Here is a 26033-nt window from a genome sequence, read left to right on the forward strand (position 1 = left end):
CGCATTCTGCTCAAGGAGGTATTATCCACTCTGGATGATTGTGACAAGTTGGTCATCCCAGAGAAACTATGTAAAATGGACAAGTTCCTAGAGGTCCCGGGGCTCCCAGAAGCTTTTCCTATACCCAAGCGGGTGGCGGACATTGTTAATAAAGAATGGGAAAGGCCCGGTATTCCTTTCGTCCCTCCCCCCATATTTAAAAAATTGTTTCCTATGGTCGACCCCAGAAAGGACTTATGGCAGACAGTCCCCAAGGTCGAGGGAGCGGTTTCCACTTTAAACAAACGCACCACTATACCCATAGAGGATAGTTGTGCTTTCAAAGATCCTATGGATAAAAAATTAGAAGGTTTACTTAAAAAGATGTTTGTTCAGCAGGGTTACCTTCTACAACCAATTTCATGCATTGTCCCTGTAGCTACAGCCGCATGTTTCTGGTTCGATGAGCTGATAAAGGCGGTCGATAGTGATTCTCCTCCTTATGAGGAGATTATGGACAGAATCAATGCTCTCAAATTGGCTAATTCTTTCACCCTAGACGCCACCTTGCAATTGGCTAGGTTAGCGGCTAAGAATTCTGGGTTTGCTATTGTGGCGCGCAGAGCGCTTTGGTTGAAATCTTGGTCAGCTGATGCGTCTTCCAAGAACAAGCTACTTAACATTCCTTTCAAGGGGAAAACGCTGTTTGGCCCTGACTTGAAAGAGATTATCTCTGATATCACTGGGGGTAAGGGCCACGCCCTTCCTCAAGATCGGCCTTTCAAGGCAAAAAATAAACCTAATTTTCGTCCCTTTCGTAGAAATGGACCAGCCCAAAGTGCTACGTCCTCTAAGCAAGAGGGTAATACTTCTCAAGCCAAGCCAGCTTGGAGACCAATGCAAGGCTGGAACAAGGGAAAGCAGGCCAAGAAACCTGCCACTGCTACCAAGACAGCATGAAATGTTGGCCCCCGATCCGGGACCGGATCTGGTGGGGGGCAGACTCTCTCTCTTCGCTCAGGCTTGGGCAAGAGATGTTCTGGATCCTTGGGCGCTAGAAATAGTCTCCCAAGGTTATCTTCTGGAATTCAAGGGGCTTCCCCCAAGGGGGAGGTTCCACAGGTCTCAGTTGTCTTCAGACCACATAAAAAGACAGGCATTCTTACATTGTGTAGAAGACCTGTTAAAAATGGGAGTGATTCATCCTGTTCCATTAAGAGAACAAGGGATGGGGTTCTACTCCAATCTGTTCATAGTTCCGAAAAAAAGAGGGAACGTTCAGACCAATCTTAGATCTCAAGATCCTAAACAAGTTTCTCAAGGTTCCATCGTTCAAGATGGAAACCATTCGAACTATTCTTCCTTCCATCCAGGAAGGTCAATTCATGACCACAGTGGATTTAAAGGATGCGTATCTACATATTCCTATCCACAAGGAACATCATCGGTTCCTAAGGTTCGCATTCCTGGACAAGCATTACCAGTTCGTGGCGCTTCCTTTCGGATTAGCCACTGCTCCAAGGATTTTCACAAAGGTACTAGGGTCCCTTCTAGCTGTGCTAAGACCAAGGGGCATTGCTGTAGTACCTTACTTGGACGACATTCTGATTCAAGCGTCGTCCCTTCCTCAAGCAAAGGCTCACACGGACATTGTCCTGGCCTTTCTCAGATCTCACGGATGGAAAGTGAACGTGGAAAAGAGTTCTCTATCTCCGTCAACAAGGGTTCCCTTCTTGGGAACAATAATAGACTCCTTAGAAATGAGGATTTTTCTGACAGAGGCCAGAAAAACAAAACTTCTAGACTCTTGTCGGATACTTCATTCCGTTCCTCTTCCTTCCATAGCGCAGTGCATGGAAGTGATCGGTTTGATGGTAGCGGCAATGGACATAGTTCCTTTTGCGCGCATTCATCTAAGACCATTACAACTGTGCATGCTCAGTCAGTGGAATGGGGATTATACAGACTTGTCTCCGAAGATACAAGTAAATCAGAGGACCAGAGACTCACTCCGTTGGTGGCTGTCCCTGGACAACCTGTCACAAGGGATGACATTCCGCAGACCGGAGTGGGTCATCGTCACGACCGACGCCAGTCTGATGGGCTGGGGCGCGGTCTGGGGATCCCTGAAAGCTCAGGGTCTTTGGTCTCGGGAAGAATCTCTTCTACCGATAAATATTCTGGAACTGAGAGCGATATTCAATGCTCTCAAGGCTTGGCCTCAGCTAGCGAGGGCCAAGTTCATACGGTTTCAATCAGACAACATGACAACTGTTGCGTACATCAACCATCAGGGGGGAACAAGGAGTTCCCTAGCGATGGAAGAAGTGACCAAAATCATTCTATGGGCGGAGTCTCACTCCTGCCACCTGTCTGCTATCCACATCCCAGGAGTGGAAAATTGGGAAGCGGATTTTCTGAGTCGTCAGACATTGCATCCGGGGGAGTGGGAACTCCATCCGGAAATCTTTGCCCAAGTCACTCAGCTGTGGGGCATTCCAGACATGGATCTGATGGCCTCTCGTCAGAACTTCAAAGTTCCTTGCTACGGGTCCAGATCCAGGGATCCCAAGGCGGCTCTAGTGGATGCACTAGTAGCACCTTGGACCTTCAAACTAGCTTTTGTGTTCCCGCCGTTTCCTCTCATCCCCAGGCTGGTAGCCAGGATCAATCAGGAGAGGGCGTCGGTGATCTTGATAGCTCCTGCGTGGCCACGCAGGACTTGGTATGCAGATCTGGTGAATATGTCATCGGCTCCACCTTGGAAGCTACCTTTGAGACGAGACCTTCTTGTTCAGGGTCCGTTCGAACATCCGAATCTGGTTTCACTCCAGCTGACTGCTTGGAGATTGAACGCTTGATCTTATCGAAGCGAGGGTTCTCAGATTCTGTTATCGATACTCTTGTTCAGGCCAGAAAGCCTGTAACTAGAAAGATTTACCACAAAATTTGGAAAAAATATATCTGTTGGTGTGAATCTAAAGGATTCCCTTGGGACAAGGTTAAGATTCCTAAGATTCTATCCTTCCTTCAAGAAGGATTGGAAAAAGGATTATCTGCTAGTTCCCTGAAGGGACAGATTTCTGCCTTGTCTGTGTTACTTCACAAAAAGCTGGCAGCTGTGCCAGATGTTCAAGCCTTCGTTCAGGCTCTGGTTAGAATTAAGCCTGTTTACAAACCTTTGACTCCTCCTTGGAGTCTCAACTTAGTTCTTTCAGTTCTTCAGGGGGTTCCGTTTGAACCCTTACATTCCGTTGATATTAAGTTATTATCTTGGAAAGTTTTGTTTTTAGTTGCAATTTCTTCTGCTAGAAGAGTTTCAGAATTATCTGCTCTGCAGTGTTCTCCTCCTTATCTGGTGTTCCATGCAGATAAGGTGGTTTTGCGTACTAAACCTGGTTTCTCCAACATAGGTGTGTCCGGTCCACGGCGTCATCCTTACTTGTGGGATATTCTCTTCCCCAACAGGAAATGGCAAAGAGCCCAGCAAAGCTGGTCACATGATCCCTCCTAGGCTCCGCCTACCCCAGTCATTCTCTTTGCCGTTGTACAGGCAACATCTCCACGGAGATGGCTTAGAGTTTTTTAGTGTTTAACTGTAGTTTTTATTATTCAATCAAGAGTTTGTTATTTTAAAATAGTGCTGGTATGTACTATTTACTCAGAAACAGAAAAGAGATGAAGATTTCTGTTTGTATGAGGAAAATGATTTTAGCACCGTAACTAAAATCCATGGCTGTTCCACACAGGACTGTTGAGAGCAATTAACTTCAGTTGGGGGAACAGTGTGCAGTTTCTTGCTGCTTGAGGTATGACACATTCTAACAAGACGATGTAATGCTGGAAGCTGTCATTTTTCCCTATGGGATCCGGTAAGCCATGTTTATTACGATGGTAAATAAGGGCTTCACAAGGGCTTATTAAGATTGTAGACTTTTCTGGGCTAAATCGATTCAGTTTTAAAACATATTTAGCTTTGAGGAATCATTTTATCTGGGTTTATTGATATTATAATATCGGCAGGCACTGTATTAGACACCTTATTTCTCTGGGGCTTTCCCAAAGCATAAGCAGAGTCTCATTTTCGCGCCGGTGTGGCGCACTTGTTTTTGAGAGGCATGGCATGCAGTCGCATGTGAGAGGAGCTCTGATACTTAGAAAAGACTTTCTGAAGGCGTCATTTGGTATCGTATTCCCCTTTGGGCTTGGTTGGGTCTCAGCAAAGCAGATACCAGGGACTGTAAAGGGGTTAAAGTGTTAAAACGGCTCCGGTTCCGTTATTTTAAGGGTTAAAGCTTCCAAATTTGGTGTGCAATACTTTTAAGGCTTTAAGACACTGTGGTGAAAATTTGGTGAATTTTGTACAATTCCTTCATGTTTTTTCGCAATTGCAGTAATAAAGTGTGTTCAGTTTAAAATTTAAAGTGACAGTAACGGTTTTATTTTAAAACGTTTTTTGTACTTTATTATCAAGTTTATGCCTGTTTAACATGTCTGAACTACCAGATAGACTGTGTTCTGAATGTGGGGAAGCCAGAATTCCTGTTCATTTAAATAAATGTGATTTATGTGATAATGACAATGATGCCCAAGATGATTCCTCAAGTGAGGGGAGTAAGCATGGTACTGCATCATTCCCTCCTTCGTCTACACGAGTCTTGCCCACTCAGGAGGCCCCTAGTACATCTAGCGCGCCAATACTGCTTACTATGCAACAATTAACGGCTGTAATGGATAATTCTGTCAAAAACATTTTAGCCAAAATGAACCCTTGTCAGCGTAAGCGTGGCTGCTCTGTTTTAGTTACTGAAGAGCATGACGACGCTGATATTAATATCTCTGAAGGGCCCCTAACCCAATCTGAGGGGGCCAGGGAGGTTTTGTCTGAGGGAGAGATTACTGATTCAGGGAACATTTCTCAACAGGCTGAACCTGATGTAATTGCATTTAAATTTAAGTTGGAACATCTCCGCATTCTGCTTAAGGAGGTATTATCCACTCTGGATGATTGTGAAAAGTTGGTCATCCCAGAGAAACTATGTAAAATGGACAAGTTCCTAGAGGTGCCGGAGCTCCCAGAAGCTTTTCCTATACCCAAGCGGGTGGCGGACATTGTTAATAAAGAATGGGAAAGGCCCGGTATTCCTTTCGTCCCTCCCCCCATATTTAAAAAATTGTTTCCTATGGTCGACCCCAGAAAGGACTTATGGCAGACAGTCCCCAAGGTCGAGGGAGCGGTTTCTACTTTAAACAAACGCACCACTATACCCATAGAGGATAGTTGTGCTTTCAAAGATCCTATGGATAAAAAATTAGAAGGTTTGCTTAAAAAGATGTTTGTTCAGCAGGGTTACCTTCTACAACCAATTTCATGCATTGTCCCTGTCACTACAGCCGCATGTTTCTGGTTTGATGAACTGATAACGGCGCTCGATAGTGATTCTCCTCCTTATGAGGAGATTATGGACAGAATCAATGCTCTCAAATTGGCTAATTCTTTCACCCTAGACGCCACTTTGCAATTGGCTAGGTTAGCGGCTAAGAATTCTGGGTTTGCTATTGTGGCGCGCAGAGCGCTTTGGTTGAAATCTTGGTCGGCTGACGCGTCTTCCAAGAACAAGCTACTAAACATTCCTTTCAAGGGGAAAACGCTGTTTGGCCCTGACTTGAAAGAGATTATCTCGGATATCACTGGGGGTAAGGGCCACGCCCTTCCTCAGGATCGGCCTTTCAAGGCGAAAAATAGACCCAATTTTCGTCCCTTTCGTAAAAACGGACCAGCCCAAAGTGCTACGTCCTCTAAGCAAGAGGGTAATACTTCTCAAGCCAAGCCAGCTTGGAGACCAATGCAAGGCTGGAACAAGGGAAAGCAGGCCAAGAAGCCTGCCACTGCTACCAAGACAGCATGAAATATTGGCCCCCGATCCGGGACCGGATCTGGTGGGGGGCAGACTCTCTCTCTTCGCTCAGGCTTGGGCAAGAGATGTTCTGGATCCTTGGGCGCTAGAAATAGTCTCCCAGGGTTATCTTCTGGAATTCAAGGGACTTCCCCCAAGGGGGAGGTTCCACAGGTCTCAGTTGTCTTCAGACCACATAAAAAGACAGGCGTTCTTACATTGTGTAGAAGACCTGTTAAAAATGGGAGTGATTCATCCTGTTCCACTAAGAGAACAAGGGATGGGGTTCTACTCCAATCTGTTCATAGTTCCCAAAAAAGAGGGAACGTTCAGACCAATCTTAGATCTCAAGATCTTAAACAAGTTTCTCAAGGTTCCATCTTTCAAGATGGAAACCATTCGAACTATTCTTCCTTCCATCCAGGAGGGTCAATTCATGACCACGGTGGATTTAAAGGATGCGTATCTACATATTCCTATCCACAAGGAACATCATCGGTTCCTAAGGTTTGCATTCCTGGACAAACATTACCAGTTCGTGGCGCTTCCTTTCGGATTAGCCACTGCTCCAAGGATTTTCACAAAGGTACTAGGCTCCCTTCTAGCGGTGCTAAGACCAAGGGGCATTGCAGTAGTACCTTACCTGGACGACATTCTGATTCAAGCGTCGTCCCTTCCTCAAGCAAAGGCTCACACGGACATTGTCCTGGCCTTTCTCAGATCTCACGGCTGGAAAGTGAACGTGGAAAAGAGTTCTCTATCCCCGTCAACAAGGGTTCCCTTCTTGGGAACAATTATAGACTCTTTGGAAATGAGGATCTTTCTAACAGAGGCCAGAAAAACAAAACTTCTAGACTCTTGTCGGATACTTCATTCCGTTCCTCTTCCTTCCATAGCTCAGTGCATGGAAGTGATCGGGTTGATGGTAGCGGCGATGGACATAGTTCCTTTTGCGCGCATTCATCTAAGACCATTACAACTGTGCATGCTCAGTCAGTGGAATGGGGACTATACAGACTTGTCTCCGAAGATACAAGTAAATCAGAGGACCAGAGACTCACTGGTGGCTGTCCCTGGACAATCTGTCTCAAGGGATGACGTTCCGCAGACCAGAGTGGGTCATTGTCACGACCGACGCCAGTCTGATGGGCTGGGGCGCGGTCTGGGGATCCCTGAAAGCTCAGGGTCTTTGGTCTCGGGAAGAATCTCTTCTACCGATAAATATTCTGGAACTGAGAGCGATATTCAATGCTCTCAAGGCCTGGCCTCGGCTAGCGAGGATCAAGTTCATACGGTTTCAATCAGACAACATGACAACTGTTGCGTACATCAACCATCAGGGGGGAACAAGGAGTTCCCTAGCGATGGAAGAAGTGACCAAAATCATTCTATGGGCGGAGTCTCACTCCTGCCACCTGTCTGCTATCCACATCCCAGGAGTGGAAAATTGGGAAGCGGATTTTCTGAGTCGTCAGACATTGCATCCGGGGGAGTGGGAACTCCATCCGGAAATCTTTGCCCAAGTCACTCACCTGTGGGGCATTCCAGACATGGATCTGATGGCCTCTCGTCAGAACTTCAAAGTTCCTTGCTACGGGGCCAGATCCAGGGATCCCAAGGCGGCTCTAGTGGATGCACTAGTAGCACCTTGGACCTTCAAACTAGCTTATGTGTTCCCGCCATTTCCTCTCATCCCCAGGCTGGTAGCCAGGATCAATCAGGAGAGGGCGTCGGTGATCTTGATAGCTCCTGCGTGGCCACGCAGGACTTGGTATGCAGATCTGGTGAATATGTCATCGCCTCCACCTTGGAAGCTACCTTTGAGACGAGACCTTCTTGTTCAGGGTCCGTTCGAACATCCGAATCTGGTTTCACTCCAGCTGACTGCTTGGAGATTGAACGCTTGATTTTATCGAAGCGAGGATTCTCAGATTCTGTTATCGATACTCTTGTTCAGGCCAGAAAGCCTGTAACTAGAAAGATTTACCACAAAATTTGGAAAAAATATATCTGTTGGTGTGAATCTAAAGGATTCCCTTGGGACAAGGTTAAGATTCCTAGGATTCTATCCTTCCTTCAAGAAGGATTGGAAAAAGGATTATCTGCTAGTTCCCTGAAGGGACAGATTTCTGCCTTGTCGGTATTACTTCACAAAAAGCTGGCAGCTGTGCCAGATGTTCAAGCCTTTGTTCAGGCTCTGGTTAGAATCAAGCCTGTTTACAAACCTTTGACTCCTCCTTGGAGTCTCAATTTAGTTCTTTCAGTTCTTCAGGGGGTTCCGTTTGAACCCTTACATTCCGTTGATATTAAGTTATTATCTTGGAAAGTTTTGTTTTTAGTTGCGATTTCTTCTGCTAGAAGAGTCTCAGAATTATCTGCTCTGCAGTGTTCTCCTCCTTATCTGGTGTTCCATGCAGATAAGGTGGTTTTACGTACTAAACCTGGTTTTCTTCCAAAAGTTGTTTCTAACAAAAACATTAACCAGGAGATTATCGTACCTTCTCTGTGTCCAAAACCAGTTTCAAAGAAGGAACGTTTGTTGCACAATTTGGATGTTGTTCGCGCTCTAAAATTCTATTTAGATGCTACAAAGGATTTTAGACAAACATCTTCCTTGTTTGTTGTTTATTCAGGTAAAAGGAGAGGTCAAAAAGCAACTTCTACCTCTCTCTCTTTTTGGATTAAAAGCATCATCAGATTGGCTTACGAGACTGCCGGACGGCAGCCTCCCGAAAGAATCACAGCTCATTCCACTAGGGCTGTGGCTTCCACATGGGCCTTCAAGAACGAGGCTTCTGTTGATCAGATATGTAGGGCAGCGACTTGGTCTTCACTGCACACTTTTACCAAATTTTACAAGTTTGATACTTTTGCTTCTTCTGAGGCTATTTTTGGGAGAAAGGTTTTGCAAGCCGTGGTGCCTTCCATTTAGGTGACCTGATTTGCTCCCTCCCTTCATCCGTGTCCTAAAGCTTTGGTATTGGTTCCCACAAGTAAGGATGACGCCGTGGACCGGACACACCTATGTTGGAGAAAACAGAATTTATGTTTACCTGATAAATTTCTTTCTCCAACGGTGTGTCCGGTCCACGGCCCGCCCTGGTTTTTTAATCAGGTCTGATAATTTATTTTCTTTAACTACAGTCACCACGGTACCATATGGTTTCTCCTATGCAAATATTCCTCCTTAACGTCGGTCGAATGACTGGGGTAGGCGGAGCCTAGGAGGGATCATGTGACCAGCTTTGCTGGGCTCTTTGCCATTTCCTGTTGGGGAAGAGAATATCCCACAAGTAAGGATGACGCCGTGGACCGGACACACCGTTGGAGAAAGAAATTTATCAGGTAAACATAAATTCTGTTTTTCTTCCAAAAGTTGTTTCTAACAAAAACATTAACCAGGAGATTATCGTACCTTCTCTGTGTCCGAAACCAGTTTCAAAGAAGGAACGTTTGTTGCACAATTTGGATGTTGTTCGCGCTCTAAAATTCTATTTAGATGCTACAAAGGATTTTAGACAAACATCTTCCTTGTTTGTTGTTTATTCCGGTAAAAGGAGAGGTCAAAAAGCAACTTCTACCTCTCTCTCCTTTTGGATTAAAAGCATCATCAGATTGGCTTACGAGACTGCCGGACGGCAGCCTCCCGAAAGAATCACGGCTCATTCCACTAGGGCTGTGGCTTCCACATGGGCCTTCAAGAACGAGGCTTCTGTTGATCAGATATGTAGGGCAGCGACTTGGTCTTCACTGCACACTTTTACCAAATTTTACAAGTTTGATACTTTTGCTTCTTCTGAGGCTATTTTTGGGAGAAAGGTTTTGCAAGCCGTGGTGCCTTCCATTTAGGTGACCTGATTTGCTCCCTCCCTTCATCCGATTCCTAAAGCTTTGGTATTGGTTCCCACAAGTAAGGATGACGCCGTGGACCGGACACACCTATGTTGGAGAAAACAGAATTTATGTTTACCTGATAAATTACTTTCTCCAACGGTGTGTCCGGTCCACGGCCCGCCCTGGTTTTTTTAATCAGGTCTGATAATTTATTTTCTTTAACTACAGTCACCACGGTACCATATGGTTTCTCCTATGCAAATATTCCTCCTTAACGTCGGTCGAATGACTGGGGTAGGCGGAGCCTAGGAGGGATCATGTGACCAGCTTTGCTGGGCTCTTTGCCATTTCCTGTTGGGGAAGAGAATATCCCACAAGTAAGGATGACGCCGTGGACCGGACACACCGTTGGAGAAAGTAATTTATCAGGTAAACATAAATTCTGTTTTCTTGTGAGTCTCCTTTTCTGATTTTTCACCAGGATAAGGCGGTGTTGCGAACTTCTTTTGAATTTTTACCTAAAGTTGTGAATTCCAACAACATTAGTAGAGAAATTGTGGTTCCTTCATTATGTCCTAATCCTAAGAATTCTAAGGAGAAATCGTTGCATTCTTTGGATGTTGTTAGAGCTTTGAAATATTATGTTGAAGCTACGAAATCTTTTCGTAAGACTTCTAGTCTATTTGTTATCTTTTCCGGTTCTAGAAAAGGCCAGAAAGCTTCTGCCATTTCTTTGGCATCTTGGTTGAAATCTTTAATTCATCTTGCCTATGTTGAGTCGGGTAAAACTCCGCCTCAGAGAATTACAGCTCATTCTACTAGGTCAGTTTCTACTTCCTGGGCGTTTAGGAATGAAGCTTCGGTTGACCAGATCTGCAAAGCAGCAACTTGGTCCTCTCTGCATACTTTTACTAAATTCTACCATTTTGATGTATTTTCTTCTTCTGAAGCAGTTTTTGGTAGAAAAGTACTTCAGGCAGCGGTTTCAGTTTGAATCTTCTGCTTATGTTTTTCGTTAAACTTTATTTTGGGTGTGGATTATTTTCAGCAGGAATTGGCTGTCTTTATTTTATCCCTCCCTCTCTAGTGACTCTTGTGTGGAAAGATCCACATCTTGGGTAGTCATTATCCCATACGTCACTAGCTCATGGACTCTTGCTAATTACATGAAAGAAAACATAATTTATGTAAGAACTTACCTGATAAATTCATTTCTTTCATATTAGCAAGAGTCCATGAGGCCCGCCCTTTTTTGTGGTGGTTATGATTTTGTATAAAGCACAATTATTCCAATTCCTTATTTTATATGCTTTCGCACTTTTTTATCACCCCACTTCTTGGCTATTCGTTAAACTGAATTGTGGGTGTGGTGAGGGGTGTATTTATAGGCATTTTGAGGTTTGGGAAACTTTGCCCCTCCTGGTAGGAATGTATATCCCATACGTCACTAGCTCATGGACTCTTGCTAATATGAAAGAAATGAATTTATCAGGTAAGTTCTTACATAAATTATGTTTTTAGAGTGCGGTTGCACTGTGTTAGGGGAAGATCCTCTCTTTGTTTCAGACTCCAGACCTTATCCCGTGGTTTCTGTATTTCTGGGGTTTGGGCATTGCCTCCCCTTGTTTCTATGAAACTGGCTGGGTCTCTGTTAGCCTGACTTAGTTTCTTGGGTTTTTGCTCCTTATTTAGGACTTGTTGTGCCCTTTTTATGTTTTTTTTTCTGTAGTTCCTAATGCTAGCAGGAAGCTAGCTCAGCATACTAATGCACTGTGGCTACTCTGCACTGTAGCAAACCGAGGGTTGCAAGTTCGATCCCCGGTGAGGTCTACTCAGCCTTTCCTCCTTTCGAGGTTTGATAAAATGAGCAGCGCCTTAAGTCCCATAAGGGCGATTAGCCGCGCTTTACAAGTACAATCATGTTTTCTCCGTGCCTTTTCTTTGTGGAAGAATGCGGGAGTTTGTTCCCTTTCTTTAGTAAGGGGTGTGTTGTTTGAAGACCGACTGCTGGGGACGGTGTCTCTTGGAGACTGTTGACTCAGTCGAGTCTAGTCCCTGCGGTCTCTAGCAAGGCTGTGGACTATCTGTGGGTCAGTGTCCTTGGGCCTTTTCCTTTTTTTCAAAGTTGTTCTCAGCTTCAGACGAAGCAGGATTTTGTTGGGTAGGGGTTTTCAGGCCTGATGCCCTAAGAATGGGCCGCCTCTTGTACCCTCCCGTTTATGTTTTCAGTGTCCTCTGTAGCTTGGGTATTTTCCCAAAAGTAATGAATGCAGCTGTGGACTCTCTACATTTATGAAGAAACACTTAAATTATGCTTAGCTGATAATTTTATTTTCTTCAGATGTAAAGAGTCCACAGCTCCCCGCCCGTATTTTTTCTGTGGGGCGTCTGTTATCTTTGTTCTTCTGGCACCTTTTCACCCTGTTGTTTCATCTACTGTTCCTTGGCAGAATGACTGGGGGATGATGGGAGTGGGAGGAGTATTTAAGCCTTTGGCTGGGGTGTCTTTGCCGCCTCCTGGTGGCCAGGTTCTAAATTCCCAAAGTAATGAATGCAGCTGTGGACTCTTTCCATCTGAAGAAAAGAAAATTATCAGGTAAGCATAATTTATGTTTTTGTGGTGTTTTATGTAGACGGACATTAAACCTCTTCATGTTTCAGTACAATTTGCACAGAAAAAAATCAATTTTCCCTCTGTTACATTTGTTGATGTGACTTGAGCACTATATGTAAAACATTGCAAACACTGCTGACCATACACACGCTTCTGAGCCTACCTCAGTATGCTCTCATTAAAATGAGACACTTCTAACATCTAGTGCTCTTGGAAAACTGCTACCATATATTGCTCTTGCATTTCAACAAAAGATACTAAGGAACAAAGTAAATTTGATAATAGAAGTAAGTTAGAATGTATGGTAAAATGATATGCTCTATCTGAATCAGGAAATAACAATTTTGCGTTTAATGTCCCTTTTTAATACCAGTTTTGATTCAGGCAGACTACAATTTTAAAAAAGTTTCCAATTTACTTCCTTTATAAAATGTGCTTCATTTCCTTGATATTCTGTGTTGAAGAGATACCTAGGTAGGCACCTGGAGCACTATGTGGCAGTAAATAGTGCTGCCCTCTAGTGCTCTTGCTAATGTATAACATTAGTACTACATGACAGGAAATAGTTCTGCCCTCTAGTGCTCTTGCAGATGTATAACATTAGTACTACATGACAGGGAATAGTTCTGCCCTCTAGTGCTCTTGCTAATGTATAACATTAGTACTACATGACAGGAAATAGTGCTGCCATCTAGTGCTCTTGCTAATGTATAACATTAGTACTACATGACAGGAAATAGTGCTGCCATCTAGTGCTCTTGCTAATGTATAACATTAGTACTACATGACAGGGAATAGTTCTGCCCTCTAGTGCTCTTGCTAATGTATAACATTAGTACTACATGACAGGAAGTAGTGCTGCCATCTAGTGCTCTTGCTAATGTATAACATTAGTACTACATGACAGGACATAGTGCTGCCCTCTAGTGCTCTTGCAAATGGATAACATTAGTACTACATGACAGTAAATAGTGCTGCCCTCTAGTGCTCTTGCTAATGTATAACATTAGTACTGCATGACAGGAAATAGTGCTGCCATCTAGTGCTCTTGCAAATGGATAACATTCTTGTAAAACTGCTGCCATATAGTGCCCCAGAAATGGGCCGGCTCCTAAGCTTATGTCCTTGCTTTTCAACAAAGAAAAATGTATAATAGAAGTAAATTAGAAAGTTGTTTAAAGAAGCACTAAATACAGTATAATGACATAATGACCAAGTGCATAATAAAGACAATGCAATAATACTCCCCTGTATCATGTGAGATCAGCCAATAACAGACTAGTATATGCATACCCTGTGAGCTTGTGCACATGCTCAGTAGGCGCTGGTGTCTCAGAGGGTGCATATAAAGACTGCATAATTTGATAATGTAAGTCAATTGGAATGTTTCTTAAAATTGCTGCTGTATCTAAAAAATGAAATAGCACTTTTAATATCAGTTTTGAGTTAAGATCTACTACCTAGGCACAGCTTGCAGAGGTCTTAAGTGGGGACGTATCTGCTTTTCTATATGGAAACAACTAGAAGTCACAGACAGAGGAGATTACATTGCTATGTGATTGAGTTACTGTACTTCACAGTTTAAATGTTCTCTTTTTCTGAGTGTATTTACCAGTCCCTGTCTTGATGCGATAATGTCACAGGCTGTGTTCCTGATTTAACCACTTGTCAATCTTTTTCCTTCCCTAGTGCCCGAAGTGACGAAACCAAGCTCAAGCCAAGCGACGGCCGCCAGCCTCCCTGGCAGCTCCCCCTCGCCACCCGTCAACGGTGGCAACAATGCCAAAAGGGTGGCAGTGCCGAACGGACAACCGCCCACCACCGCCCGCTACATGCCTCGGGAGGTGCCGCCGCGATTCCGCTGCCAGCAGGACCACAAAGTGTTACTGAAGCGTGGACAGCCTCCTCCGGCATCCTGCATGCTGCTGGGGAGTGGAGCAGGGACTCCCTCCTCCTCTGCTACACCAGGGGCCGTCCCGGGCAACGCACAGCCAGGGGCGGGGGCATTGCTGCAGGGAGAAAGCGGCCCTGCAACAGGTGGGTTAATATTACCTAGATTATTTCATAAACATACCAATAAGTGCGTAAGATAAATGCAGGTGTGATAATTCAACAATAAACTGTATTTTCGTTGTATAAGTCTTGTTTTTAGAGACCGATAAAATGTCCTGTCTTAAATTCCAAATGTGCCATAGCTGCCTTGTTCTGGTGAAAGCTCGGATAGGTATAAAGTGGCATTAAAGTAATTGTTTTACTTGTAGCATTTATATTTTGGTTCTTGTGAATTTAGTGCATGTCATTGTGCACCAATACAGCTCTTGCGCCACAGAGCAGCTGTGTATGGACTTTTTTGTTCTTAAAGTGAATGTCCATTTTAATGGATTAGCGCCTGGTTTTTAATGAACCTATTAAAAACAAGGGCACTTTAATTCATCAAAATTGACATTTCACTTCTTTTCTTCTAAAACTTACCTTTTAATCCTGGCAGCCGCTCCAGCGATTCCCCCAGCCGTCAGAAGCCTCTGCAGACGTACAAAATGACGAATCAGGCTTCCTCCAATCACAGCTTCCCCCAATCACAGCTTCCCCCCTGGGGGAATCTTGGCCTGATGCAACGCTGTGATTGGAGGAAGCCGGATTCATCATTTTGATTTGCGACGGGCGGAGGAAGTGCTGGAACGGCTGCCAGGATTTAATGGTAAGTTTTTGAAGAAAACCGTGAAATGCTGTGACATTGTCTGTCTGGAAGCGAGATAAGAAGCTTTTCTCAGCTAGGGCCAAATCTAAAGGGCTCTGAAAATTGCACGGAATTCTAGAACATTTATAAGTAACCTTGACTCCTGAGGAGACCAAACCATCCTGTGCTCTTTTAGACCCCCAAACAGCCACCCAACCTGAAAGACTTAAATCTATAGTGATCACAGACCAAGTATGACAAACGAAACAAGCCCCCTGCATAATAAGCCGATGATTCAGCCACCAAGACAGAGATTGACTTGTTCTGAAATCTAGATGAATTCTCTAAGACAACAGAGTATGAGCCCTGCACCATTGCCGAAGCATACAAAGCTGAAGAGGTCTCATGTGAAAATGACCAAACAGAATAGCATCCAATGCCGCTTTCATGAGACCTAAAACCTCTATGCAAAGAGCAACTGAGGGAAGAGAGAGAGACTGACGGTTTTGACAGGTGGAAATCCCTTTTATTCTCTTTAACTCTGTCAATGAAAAGCTCATGGAAGCAATCTATTAGAACCCCCAGAAACGCAACCCTTGTTTGAGGAACCAACATGCTGTTAAAGAAAAACCAGCAGTCTGCTAGTATGAGATTCTGCTAAATGTAAAGATGGAGCATGAACCAAGATATCCAGAACTTTTGAGAATACTCTTGGAGCTGTAACGCTAGACCAAGCAGAAGAGCAGCAAACTTAAAATGCTTGTCTAGAAAGACAAACCTTAGGAACTGATGACGTTCCTTGTGAATAGGAGCATGAACGTATGCATCCTTTAAATCTATTGTTGACATAAACTGGCCTTGGTGAACAAAAGGTAGAATAGTCTGAATAGTGTCCATTTTGAAAGTAGGAACTCTGAGAAATCTGTTCAGGACTTTAAGATCCAAAACTGGTATGAATGTCCCCTCCTCCTTTGGAACAATGAAGAGGTTGGAATAAAACCCCTTTCATGTAATTGGCAAGAGTCCATGAGCTAGTGACGTATGGGATATACACTCCTACCAGGAGGGGCAAAATTTCCCAAACCTCAAAATGCCTATAAATACACCCCTCACCACACCCACAATTCAGTTTTTACAAACTTTGCCTCCTATGAAGGTGGTGAAGTAAGTTTGTGCTTAGATTCTACGTTGATATGCGCTTCTCAGCATTTTGAAGCCTGATTCTTAGAGTACAGTGAATGTCAGAGGGATGTGAAGGGAGTATCACCTATTGAATGCAATGGTTTTCCTCACGGGAGATCTATTTCATAGGTTCTCTGTTTTCGGTCGTAGAGATTCATCTCCTACCTCCCTTATTCAGATCGATGATATACTCTCATATTCCATTACCTCTACTGATAACTGTTTCAGTACTGGTTTGGCTGTCTGCTATATGTGGATGGGTGTCTTTTGGTAAGTATGTTTTTCAAGTTCTAAATATATGTATTGTACTTATGAGTCAGGTTTATGTATATTTCCTTTTGCAGACTGTCAGTTTCATATTTGGGAAAAGCATTTTTTAGTAAAAAAAAAAAATTCAGGCCTGGGGTATAGTCTTTTTTTCAAATTGACTGTTTTTCATTAAATTTCGCGGGCAAAATTAGGCTCGCGAGGGCGCAAAATGCCATAGTATATTGCGTCATTTTTGGCGCAAAGTTATGTTCGATGACGCAAAATTTGTCATTTCCAGCGTCTTGGTTGACGCCGAGTTCCTTTCACAAGGTTGCGTCTTCAATGACGCAAGTGTGTCATTTCCGGATGTTGTTAGCGCCAAAAAAAAATCTGTTTGCGTTGTGCGTCATACTTGGCGCCAAATATTTTTATTATTTAAAACCCTATTCCTATATGCCTCTGCTGTTTGCATTTTTTTCCCATTCCTGAAACTGCCATATAAGGAAATTGATCATTTTGCTTTATTTGTTGTTTTTTCTCTTACATTTGCAAGATGTCTCAATCTGATCCTGTCTCAGAAGCCACTGTTGGAACCCTTCTGCCTGATAACAGTTCTACCAAAGCTAAGTGCATTTGTTGTAAATTTGTGGAGATTATATCTCCAGCTGTGGTATGTAATAGTTGTCATGATAAGCTTTTACATGCAGAGAATGTGTCCATTAGTAATAGTACATTGCCTGTTGTTCCTTCAACATCTAATGTACAAGCTATACCTATGAATTTAAAATATTTTATTGCTGATACAATTCAGAAGGCTTTGTCTGCCATCCCGCCTTCTAATAAACATAAAAGGTCTTTTAAAACTTCTCATAAAGTTGATGACATTTCAAATGACCGACAACATACTGAATTATCCTCCTCTGACCTATCTCAGATATTGACACTGACAAATCTACTTATTTATTTAAAATGGAGTATATTCGTTCTTTGTTAAAAGAAGTGTTGATTACATTGGATATTGAGGAAACTAGTGCTCTCACTGTTAAAACTAGTAGACATTTAAATTCTGTTTGTAAACCTCCTGTGTTTACTCCTGAGGATTTTCCAGTTCCTGATGCTATTTCTGATATGATTTCTAAGGAATGGAATAGGCCTGGTTCTTCTTTTATTCCTTCTTCAAGGTTTAAGAAATTGTATCCTTTGCCAGCAGTTAGATTGGAGTTTTGGGAAAAGATCCCCAAAGTTGATGGGGCTATTTCTACTCTTGCTAAACGTACTACTATTCCTGTGGAAGATAGTACTTCCTTTAAAGATCCTTTAGATAGGAAACTTGAATCCTATCTAAGGAAAGCCTATTTATATTCTGGTCATCTGCTCAGGCCTGCAATTTCTTTGGCTGATGTTGCAGCTGCATCAACTTTTGGTTGGAAAGTTTAGCGCAACAGGAAACGGATACTGATTTGTCTAGCATTGTTCGCTTGCTTCAACATGCTAATCATTTTATTTGTGATGCCATTTTTGATATCATCAAAATTAATGTTAAATCTATGTCTTTAGCCATTTTTGCTAGGAGAGCTTTGTGGCTTAAATCTTGGAATGCTGACATGGTATCTAAGTCTAGATTACTATTTCTTTCTTTCCAAGGTAATAAGTTATTTGGTTCTCAGTTGGATTCAATTATTTCAACTGTCACTGATGGGAAGGGAGTTTTTTTGCCTCAGGATAAAAGACTTAAGGGTAAATCTAAAGCTTCTAACCATTTTCGTTCCTTTTCGACAAAATAAGGAACAGAAACCTAATCCTTCCCCCAAAGAATCTGGTTGGAGTAAATCCAAACCATTTAAGAAATCAAAGCCAGCCCCCAAATCTCCATGACGGCTTAACTGGTAGGGGGCAGATTAAGATTCTTCAAAAAAATTTGGGCAGATTCTGTCCAAAATCAATGGATTCAGAGTATTGTCTTTCAAGGGTACCGAATAGGATTCAGAGTAAGACCTCCTGTGAGAAGATTTTTTCTCACGCATCCCAGCAAATCCAGTAAAGGCTCAGGCTTTCCTGAAGTGTGTTTCAGACCTGGAGCTTTCAGGGGTAATCATACCAGTTCCGTTTCAGGAACAGGGTCTGGGGTTTTATTCAAATCTATCTATTGTCTCAAAGAAAGAAAATTCATTCAGACCAGTTTTGGATCTGAAAATTTTGAATCATTATATAAGAGTGCCAACTTTCAAAATGGTGACTATTCTGCCTTTTGTTCAGCAAGGGCATTATATGTCCACAATAGACTTACAAGATGCATATCTTCATATTCCGATTCACCCAGATCATTATCAGTTTCTGATATTCTCTTTTCTAGACAAGCATTACCAATTTGTCACTCTTCCATTTGGCCTAGCGACAGCTCCAAGAATCTTTTCAAAAGTTCTCGGTGCCCTACTCTCTCTAATCAGAGAACGGGGTATTGCGGTGTTTCTTTATTTGGACGATATCTTGGTACTAGTTCAGTCTTTACATTCTGCAGAATCTCACACAAATCAACTAGTGTTGTTTCTTCAAAGACATGGTTGGAGGATCAATTTACCAAAAAGTTCTTTGATTCTTTAGACAAGGGTCACCTTTTTAGGTTTCCAGATAGATTCAGTGTCCAACCAATATTAAAATTGGTTTCAGCTTGTCGGAACCTTCAATCTCAGTCATTCCCTTTAGTAACTATGTGCATGGAAATTTTAGGTCTCATGACTGCAGCATGAGACCTCTCCAGTTTTGTATGCTGAACCAATGGTGCAGGGATTATACAAAGATATCACAATTAATATCCTTAAATCCCAATGTTCGACTATCTCTGACTTGGTGGTTAGATCACCATTGTATAGTTCTAGGGGCCTCTTTTGTTCGTCCAACCTGGACTGTAATCACAACAGATGCAAGTCTTTCAGTTTGGGGAGCTGTCGGGATTTCTGACAGCACAAGGGGTTTGCAAATCTCAAGAGGCGAGATTACCAATCAATATTTTGGAACTTTGTGCAATTTTCAGGGCTCTTCAGGTTTGGCCTCTGTTGAAGAGAGAACCGTTCATTTGTTTTCAGACAATATCACAACTGTGGCATATGTCAATCATCAGGGTGGGACTCACAGTCCCCAAGTTATGAAAGAAGTATCTTGGATACTTGCTTGGGCGGAATCCAGCTCCTGTCTAATTTCTGCGGTTCATATCCCAGGTATAGACAATTGGGAAGCGGATTATCTCAGCCGTCAGACTTTACATCCGGGGGAGCAGTCCCTCCACCAGGATGTGTTTTCTCAGATTGTTTAGATGTGAGGTCTTCCAGAAATAGATCTGATGGCTTCTCATCTAAACAAGAAACTTCCCAGGTGCCTGTCCAGGGATCCTCAGGCGGATGCAGTGGATACGTTGACAGTTCCTTGGTGTTACCAACCTACTTATATTTCCCGCCTCTAGTTCTTCTTCCAAGAGTGATCTCCAAAATCATCATGGAACAATCGTTTGTGTTGCTGGTAGTTTCAGCATGGCCTCACAGGTTTTGGTATGCGGATCTTGTTCGAATGTCCAGTTGCCAACCATGGCCACTTCCATTAAGGCTAGACCTTCTGTCTCAAGGTTCGTTTTTTCCATCAGGATCTCAAATCATTAAATTTGAAGGTATGGAAATTGAACGCCTAGTGCTTAGAGGTTTCTCTGACCCAGTGATTAATACTATGTTACAGGCTCGTAAATCCGTTTCGAGAAAGATTTATTATCGCGTTTGGAAGATTTTACAGTTTCTTCAGGATGGTTTGGATAAGGGTTTGTCTGCAAGTTCCTTGAAGGGATAAATCTCTGCTCTTTCTGTTTTATTTCACAGAAAGATTGTTAAGCTTCCTGATATTAACTATTTTGTACATGTTTTGGTCCGTATCAAGCCTGTCATTAAATCTATCTCTCCTCCTTGCAGTCTTAAAAGTGGTTTTGAAGGCTTTACAGGCTCCTCCGTTTGAGCTTATGCATTCTTTGGGCATTAAACTACTTTCTTGTAAAGTGTTGTTCCTTTTGGCGATCTCTTCTGCTAGAAGAGTTTCTGAATTATCTGCTCTTTCTTGTGAATCTCCTTTTCAGATTTTTCAACAGGATAAGGCGGTTTTGCGGACTATTAAATTCTTACCTAAGGTTGTGAACATTAATAGAGAAATTGTTGTCCCTTCTTTGTGTCCTAATCCTAAGAATTCTTTGGATGTGGTAAGAGCTTTGAAATATTATGTTGAAGCTTCTAAAGATTTCAGGAAGACTTCTAGTCTATTTGTTATCATTTCTGGTTCTAGGAAAGGTCATAAGGCTTCTGCCGTTTCCTTGGCATCTTGGTTAAAGCTTTTGATTCATCAGGCTTATTTGGAGTCGGGTCAGGCCCCGCCTCAGAATCACAGCTCATTCTACTAGATCAGTCTCTACTTCGTGGGCATTTAAGAATGAAGCTTTAGTTGATCAGATTTGCAAAGCAGCAACTTGGTGGTCTTTGCATACATTTACTAAATTCTACCGTTTTGATGTATTTGCTTCTTCAGAAGCAGTTTTTGGTAGAAAAGTTCTTCAGGCAGCTGTTTCAGTTTCTTCTGCTTATGGTTTAGGTTTTTTTCTTTCATTTATGAGAAACTTATTTTTTTGGTTGTGGATTTAAAGTGACAGTCTAGGCCAAAATAAACTTTCATGATTCAGATAGAGCATGTAATTTTAAACAATTTTCCAAATTACTTTTATCACCAATTTTGCTTTGTTCTCTTGGTATTCTTAGTTGAAAGCTTAACCTAGGAGGTTCATATGCTAATTTCTTAGACCTTGAAGCCCACCTCTTTCAGATTGCATTTTAACAGTTTTTCACCACTAGAGGGTGTTAGTTCACGTATTTCATATAGATAACACTGTGCCTCGTGCACGTGCAGTAATCTGGGAGCAGGCACTGATTGGCTAGACTGCAAGTCTGTCAAAAGAACTGAAAAAAGGGGCAGTTTGCAGAGGCTTAGATACAAGATAATCACAGAGGTTAAAAGTATATTATTATAACTGTTGGTTATGCAAAACTGGGGAATGGGTAATAAAGGGATTATCTATCTTTTAAAACAATAAAAATTCTGGTGTAGACTGTCCCTTTAATTTTTGCAAGCCGAAAATGGCTGTTTATTTTATCCCTCCCTCTCTAGTGACTCTTGCGTGGAGTTCTACATCTTGGGTATTGCTATCCCATATGTCACTAGCTCATGGACTCTTGCCAATTACATGAAAGAAAACATAATTTATGTAAGAACTTACCTGATAAATTAATTTCTTTCATATTGGCAAGAGTCCATGAGGCCCACCTTTTTTATGGTGGTTATGATTTTTTTGTATAAAGCAAAATTATTTCCAAATTCCTTTGTTGATGCTTTTTACTCCTTTCTTTATCACCCCACTACTTGGCTATTTGTTAAAATGAATTGTGGGTGTGGTGAGGGGTGTATTTATAGGCATTTTGAGGTTTGGGAAACTTTGCCCCTTCTGGTAGTATTGTATATCCCATATGTCACTAGCTCATGGACTCTTGCCAATATGAATTAAATGAATTGATCAGGTAAGTTCTTGCATAAAATATGTTTTCCCTGTTCTGACTCCGGAACAATCACTTCCATGGATTCAACTGCCTGAAAATAAAACCTGAGCCTTTAAATGATTCCTTGGAACATTAAATAGAGAAAAGAGTCCTTTTTCTGGTACCCAAAAGATAATCCTGGGAAACTATATGTCTTACCCAGGGATCCTAAACTGACTTGAAACCAAGCTATTTTGTCCCAGCTTAAAATTTTAAACAACTTTTGTAGGTTGTTTGCGTAAGAATTAGAGGGCACAGATTCTGGGCCTATTTTGTTTAAAGGGTCGGTCTACTTGAAAATTGTTATTGTTTAACAAAGATAGATAATCCCTTTATTACCCATTCCCCACTTTTGCACAACCAACACACTTATATTAATATACTTTTTACCTCTGTAATTATCTTGTATCTACGCCTCTGACAGAGTGAGCTTATTATCTATTTGGGGCACATGAACTAGCACTCTCTGGCTGTGAAAAGCGGAGATAAGGGACAACCTACAAGGGCTTAGAAACAGGCAGTGATTTAGAGGTTATAAAGTATATTAATATTACAATGTTGGTTGTGCAAAGCTGGGGAATGGGTAGTAAAGGCGTTATCTATCCTTTTAAGCAATCAATTAGGAAGGTGAGAGAGCTGATGTTTAGGCTGATAAAGGTATAACATGTTCATTAGAATGCTGGTTATATAGGAAGATGTAATAGCAGCAGGTAAGGTTAGTAGGTGCTGGGTGCATAGGAAGATGTATTAGCAGTAGGTAAGGTCAGTAGGTGCTGGGTGTATAGGAAGAGGTATTAGCAGCAGGTAAGGTCAGTATGTGCTGGGTGTATAGGAAGAGGTATTCGCAGCAGGTAAGGTCAATCGGTGCAGAGTGTATAGGAAGAGGTATTAGCAGCAGGTGAGGTCAGTAGGTGCTGGGTGTATAGGAAGAGGTATTAGCAGCAGGTAAGGTCAGTAGGTGCTGGGTGTATAGGAAGAGGTATTAGCAGCAGGTAAGGTCAGTAGATGCTGGGTGTATAGGAAGAGGTATTAGCAGCAGGTAAGGTCAGTAGGTGCTGGCTGTATAGGAAGAGGTATTAGCAGCAGGTAAGGTCAGTAGGTGCTGGCTGTATAGGAAGAGGTATTAGCAGCAGGTAAGGTCAGTAGGTGCTGGCTGTATAGGAAGAGGTATTAGCAGCAGGTAAGGTCAGTAGGTGCTGGCTGTATAGGAAGAGGTATTAGCAGCAGGTAAGGTCAGTAGGTGCTGGGTGTATAGGAAGAGGTATTAGCAGCAGGTAAGGTCAGTAGGTGCTGGGTGTATAGGAAGAGGTATTAGCAGCAGGTAAGGTCAGTAGGTGCTGGCTGTATAGGAAGAGGTATTAGCAGCAGGTAAGGTCAGTAGGTGCTGGGTGTATAGGGAGAAGTATTAGCAGCAGGTAAGGTCAGTAGGTGCTGGGTATATAGGAAGAGGTATTAGCAGCAGGTAAGGTCAGTAGGTACTCGGTGTATAGGAAGAGGTATTAGCAGCAGGTAAGGTCAGTAGGTGCTGGCTGTATAGGAAGAGGTATTCGCAGCAGGTAAGGTCAGTAGGTGCTGGCTGTATAGGAAGAGGTATTAGCAGCAGGTAAGGTCAGTAGGTGCTGGGTGTATAGGGAGAAGTATTAGCAGCAGGTAAGGTCAGTAGGTGCTGGGTATATAGGAAGAGGTATTAGCAGCAGGTAAGGTCAGTAGGTACTGGGTGTATAGGAAGAGGTATTAGCAGCAGGTAAGGTCAGTAGGTGCTGGGTATATAGGAAGAGATATTAGCAGCAGGTAAGGTTAGTTAGATGCTGGGTGTATAGGAAGAGGTATTAGCAGCTGGTAAGGTCAGTAGGTGCTGGCTGTATAGGAAGAGGTATTAGCAGCAGGTAAGGTCAGTAGGTGCTGGCTGTATAGGAAGAGGTATTAGCAGCAGGTAAGGTCAGTAGGTGCTGGCTGTATAGGAAGAGGTATTAGCAGCAGGTAAGGTCAGTAGGTGCTGGCTGTATAGGGAGAAGTATTAGCAGCAGGTAAGGTCAGTAGGTGCTGGGTATATAGGAAGAGGTATTAGCAGCAGGTAAGGTCAGTAGGTACTGGGTGTATAGGAAGAGGTATTAGCAGCAGGTAAGGTCAGTAGGTGCTGGGTATATAGGAAGAGATATTAGCAGCATGTAAGGTTAGTTAGATGCTGGGTGTATAGGAAGAGGTATTAGCAGCAGGTAAGGTCAGTAGGTGCTGGCTGTATAGGAAGAGGTATTAGCAGCAGGTAAGGTCAGTAGGTGCTGGCTGTATAGGAAGAGGTATTAGCAGCAGGTAAGGTCAGTAGGTGCTGGCTGTATAGGAAGAGGTATTAGCAGCAGGTAAGGTCAGTAGGTGCTGGGTGTATAGGAAGAGGTATTAGCAACAGGTAAGGTCAGTAGGTGCTGGGTGTATAGGAAGAGGTATTAGCAGCAGGTAAGGTCAGTAGGTGCTGGGTGTATAGGAAGAGGTATTAGCAGCAGGTAAGGTCAGTAGGTGCTGGCTGTATAGGAAGAGGTATTAGCAGCAGGTAAGGTCAGTAGGTGCTGGGTGTATAGGGAGAAGTATTAGCAGCAGGTAAGGTCAGTAGGTGCTGGGTATATAGGAAGAGGTATTAGCAGCAGGTAAGGTCAGTAGGTACTGGGTGTATAGGAAGAGGTATTAGCAGCAGGTAAGGTCAGTAGGTGCTGGCTGTATAGGAAGAGGTATTAGCAGCAGGTAAGGTCAGTAGGTGCTGGCTGTATAGGAAGAGGTATTAGCAGCAGGTAAGGTCAGTAGGTGCTGGGTGTATAGGGAGAAGTATTAGCAGCAGGTAAGGTCAGTAGGTGCTGGGTATATAGGAAGAGGTATTAGCAGCAGGTAAGGTCAGTAGGTACTGGGTGTATAGGAAGAGGTATTAGCAGCAGGTAAGGTCAGTAGGTGCTGGGTATATAGGAAGAGGTCTTAGCAGCAGGTAAGGTTAGTTAGATGCTGGGTGTATAGGAAGAGGTATTAGCAGCTGGTAAGGTCAGTAGGTGCTGGGTGTATAGGAAGAGGTATTAGCAGCAGGTAAGTTCAGTAGGGTGCTGGGTGTATAGGAAGAGGTATTAGCAGCAGGTAAGGTCAGTAGGTGCTGGGTGTATAGGAAGAGGTATTAGCAGCAGGTAAAGTCAGTAGGTGCTGGCTGTATAGGAAGAGGTATTAGCAGCAGGTAAGGTCAGTAGGTGCTGGGTGTATAGGAAGAGGTATTAGCAGCAGGTAAGGTCAGTAGGTGCTGGGTGTATAGGAAGAGGTATTAGCAGCATGTAAGGTCAGTAGGTGCTGGGTGTATAGGAAGAGGCAAGGTCAGTAGGCAAGGTCAGTAGGTGCTGGGTGTATAGGAAGAGGTATTAGCAGCAGGTAAGGTCAGTAGGTGCTGGGTGTATAGGAAGATGTATTAGCAGTAGGTAAGGTCAGTAGGTGCTGGGTGTATAGGAAGAAGTATTAGCAACAGGTAAGGTCAGTAGGTGCTGGGTGTATAGGAAGAGGTATTAGCAGCAGGTAAGGTCAGTAGGTACTGGGTGTATTGGAAGAGGTATTAGCAGCAGGTAAGGTCAGTAGGTGCTGGGTGTATAGGAAGAGGTATTAGCAGCAGGTAAGTTCAGTAGGGTGCTGGGTGTATAGGAAGAGGTATTAGCAGCAGGTAAGGTCAGTAGGTGCTGGGTGTATAGGAAGAGGTATTAGCAGCAGGTAAGGTCAGTATATGCTGGGTGTATAGGAAGAGGTATTAGCAGTAGGTAAGGTCAGTAGGTGCTGGGTGTATAGGAAGAGGTATTAGCAGTAGGTAAGGTCAGTAGGTGCTGGGTGTATAGGAAGAGGTATTAGCAGCAGGTAAGGTCAGTAGGTGCTGGGTGTATAGGAAGAGGTATTAGCAGCAGGTAAGGTCATTAGGTGCTGGGTGTATAGGAAGAGGTATTAGCAGCAGGTAAGGTCAGTAGGTACTGGGTGTATAGGAA

At 43.0% G+C, this 26033-nt stretch overlaps 2 protein-coding genes across 6 annotated transcripts in view; both read left to right on the forward strand.

The window, feature by feature from the left end:
* Positions 1-26033, forward strand: part of FAM83F (family with sequence similarity 83 member F) — an 818594-nt gene that overhangs the window by 314235 nt on the left and 478326 nt on the right. The window lies entirely within an intron of this gene.
* The window catches only part of TNRC6B (trinucleotide repeat containing adaptor 6B), a 330819-nt gene that overhangs the window by 128884 nt on the left and 175902 nt on the right, over positions 1-26033 (forward strand). For all 5 annotated transcript variants that reach the window (XM_053721289.1, XM_053721285.1, XM_053721286.1 and 2 more), the window contains one exon: positions 14014-14361. In XM_053721289.1, coding sequence (XP_053577264.1) covers positions 14014-14361 — 348 coding nt within the window. The remainder of the gene's footprint in view (positions 1-14013; positions 14362-26033) is intronic.

This window comes from Bombina bombina, chromosome 7 (assembly GCF_027579735.1).
Source record: "Bombina bombina isolate aBomBom1 chromosome 7, aBomBom1.pri, whole genome shotgun sequence".
NCBI lineage: Eukaryota > Metazoa > Chordata > Amphibia > Anura > Bombinatoridae > Bombina > Bombina bombina.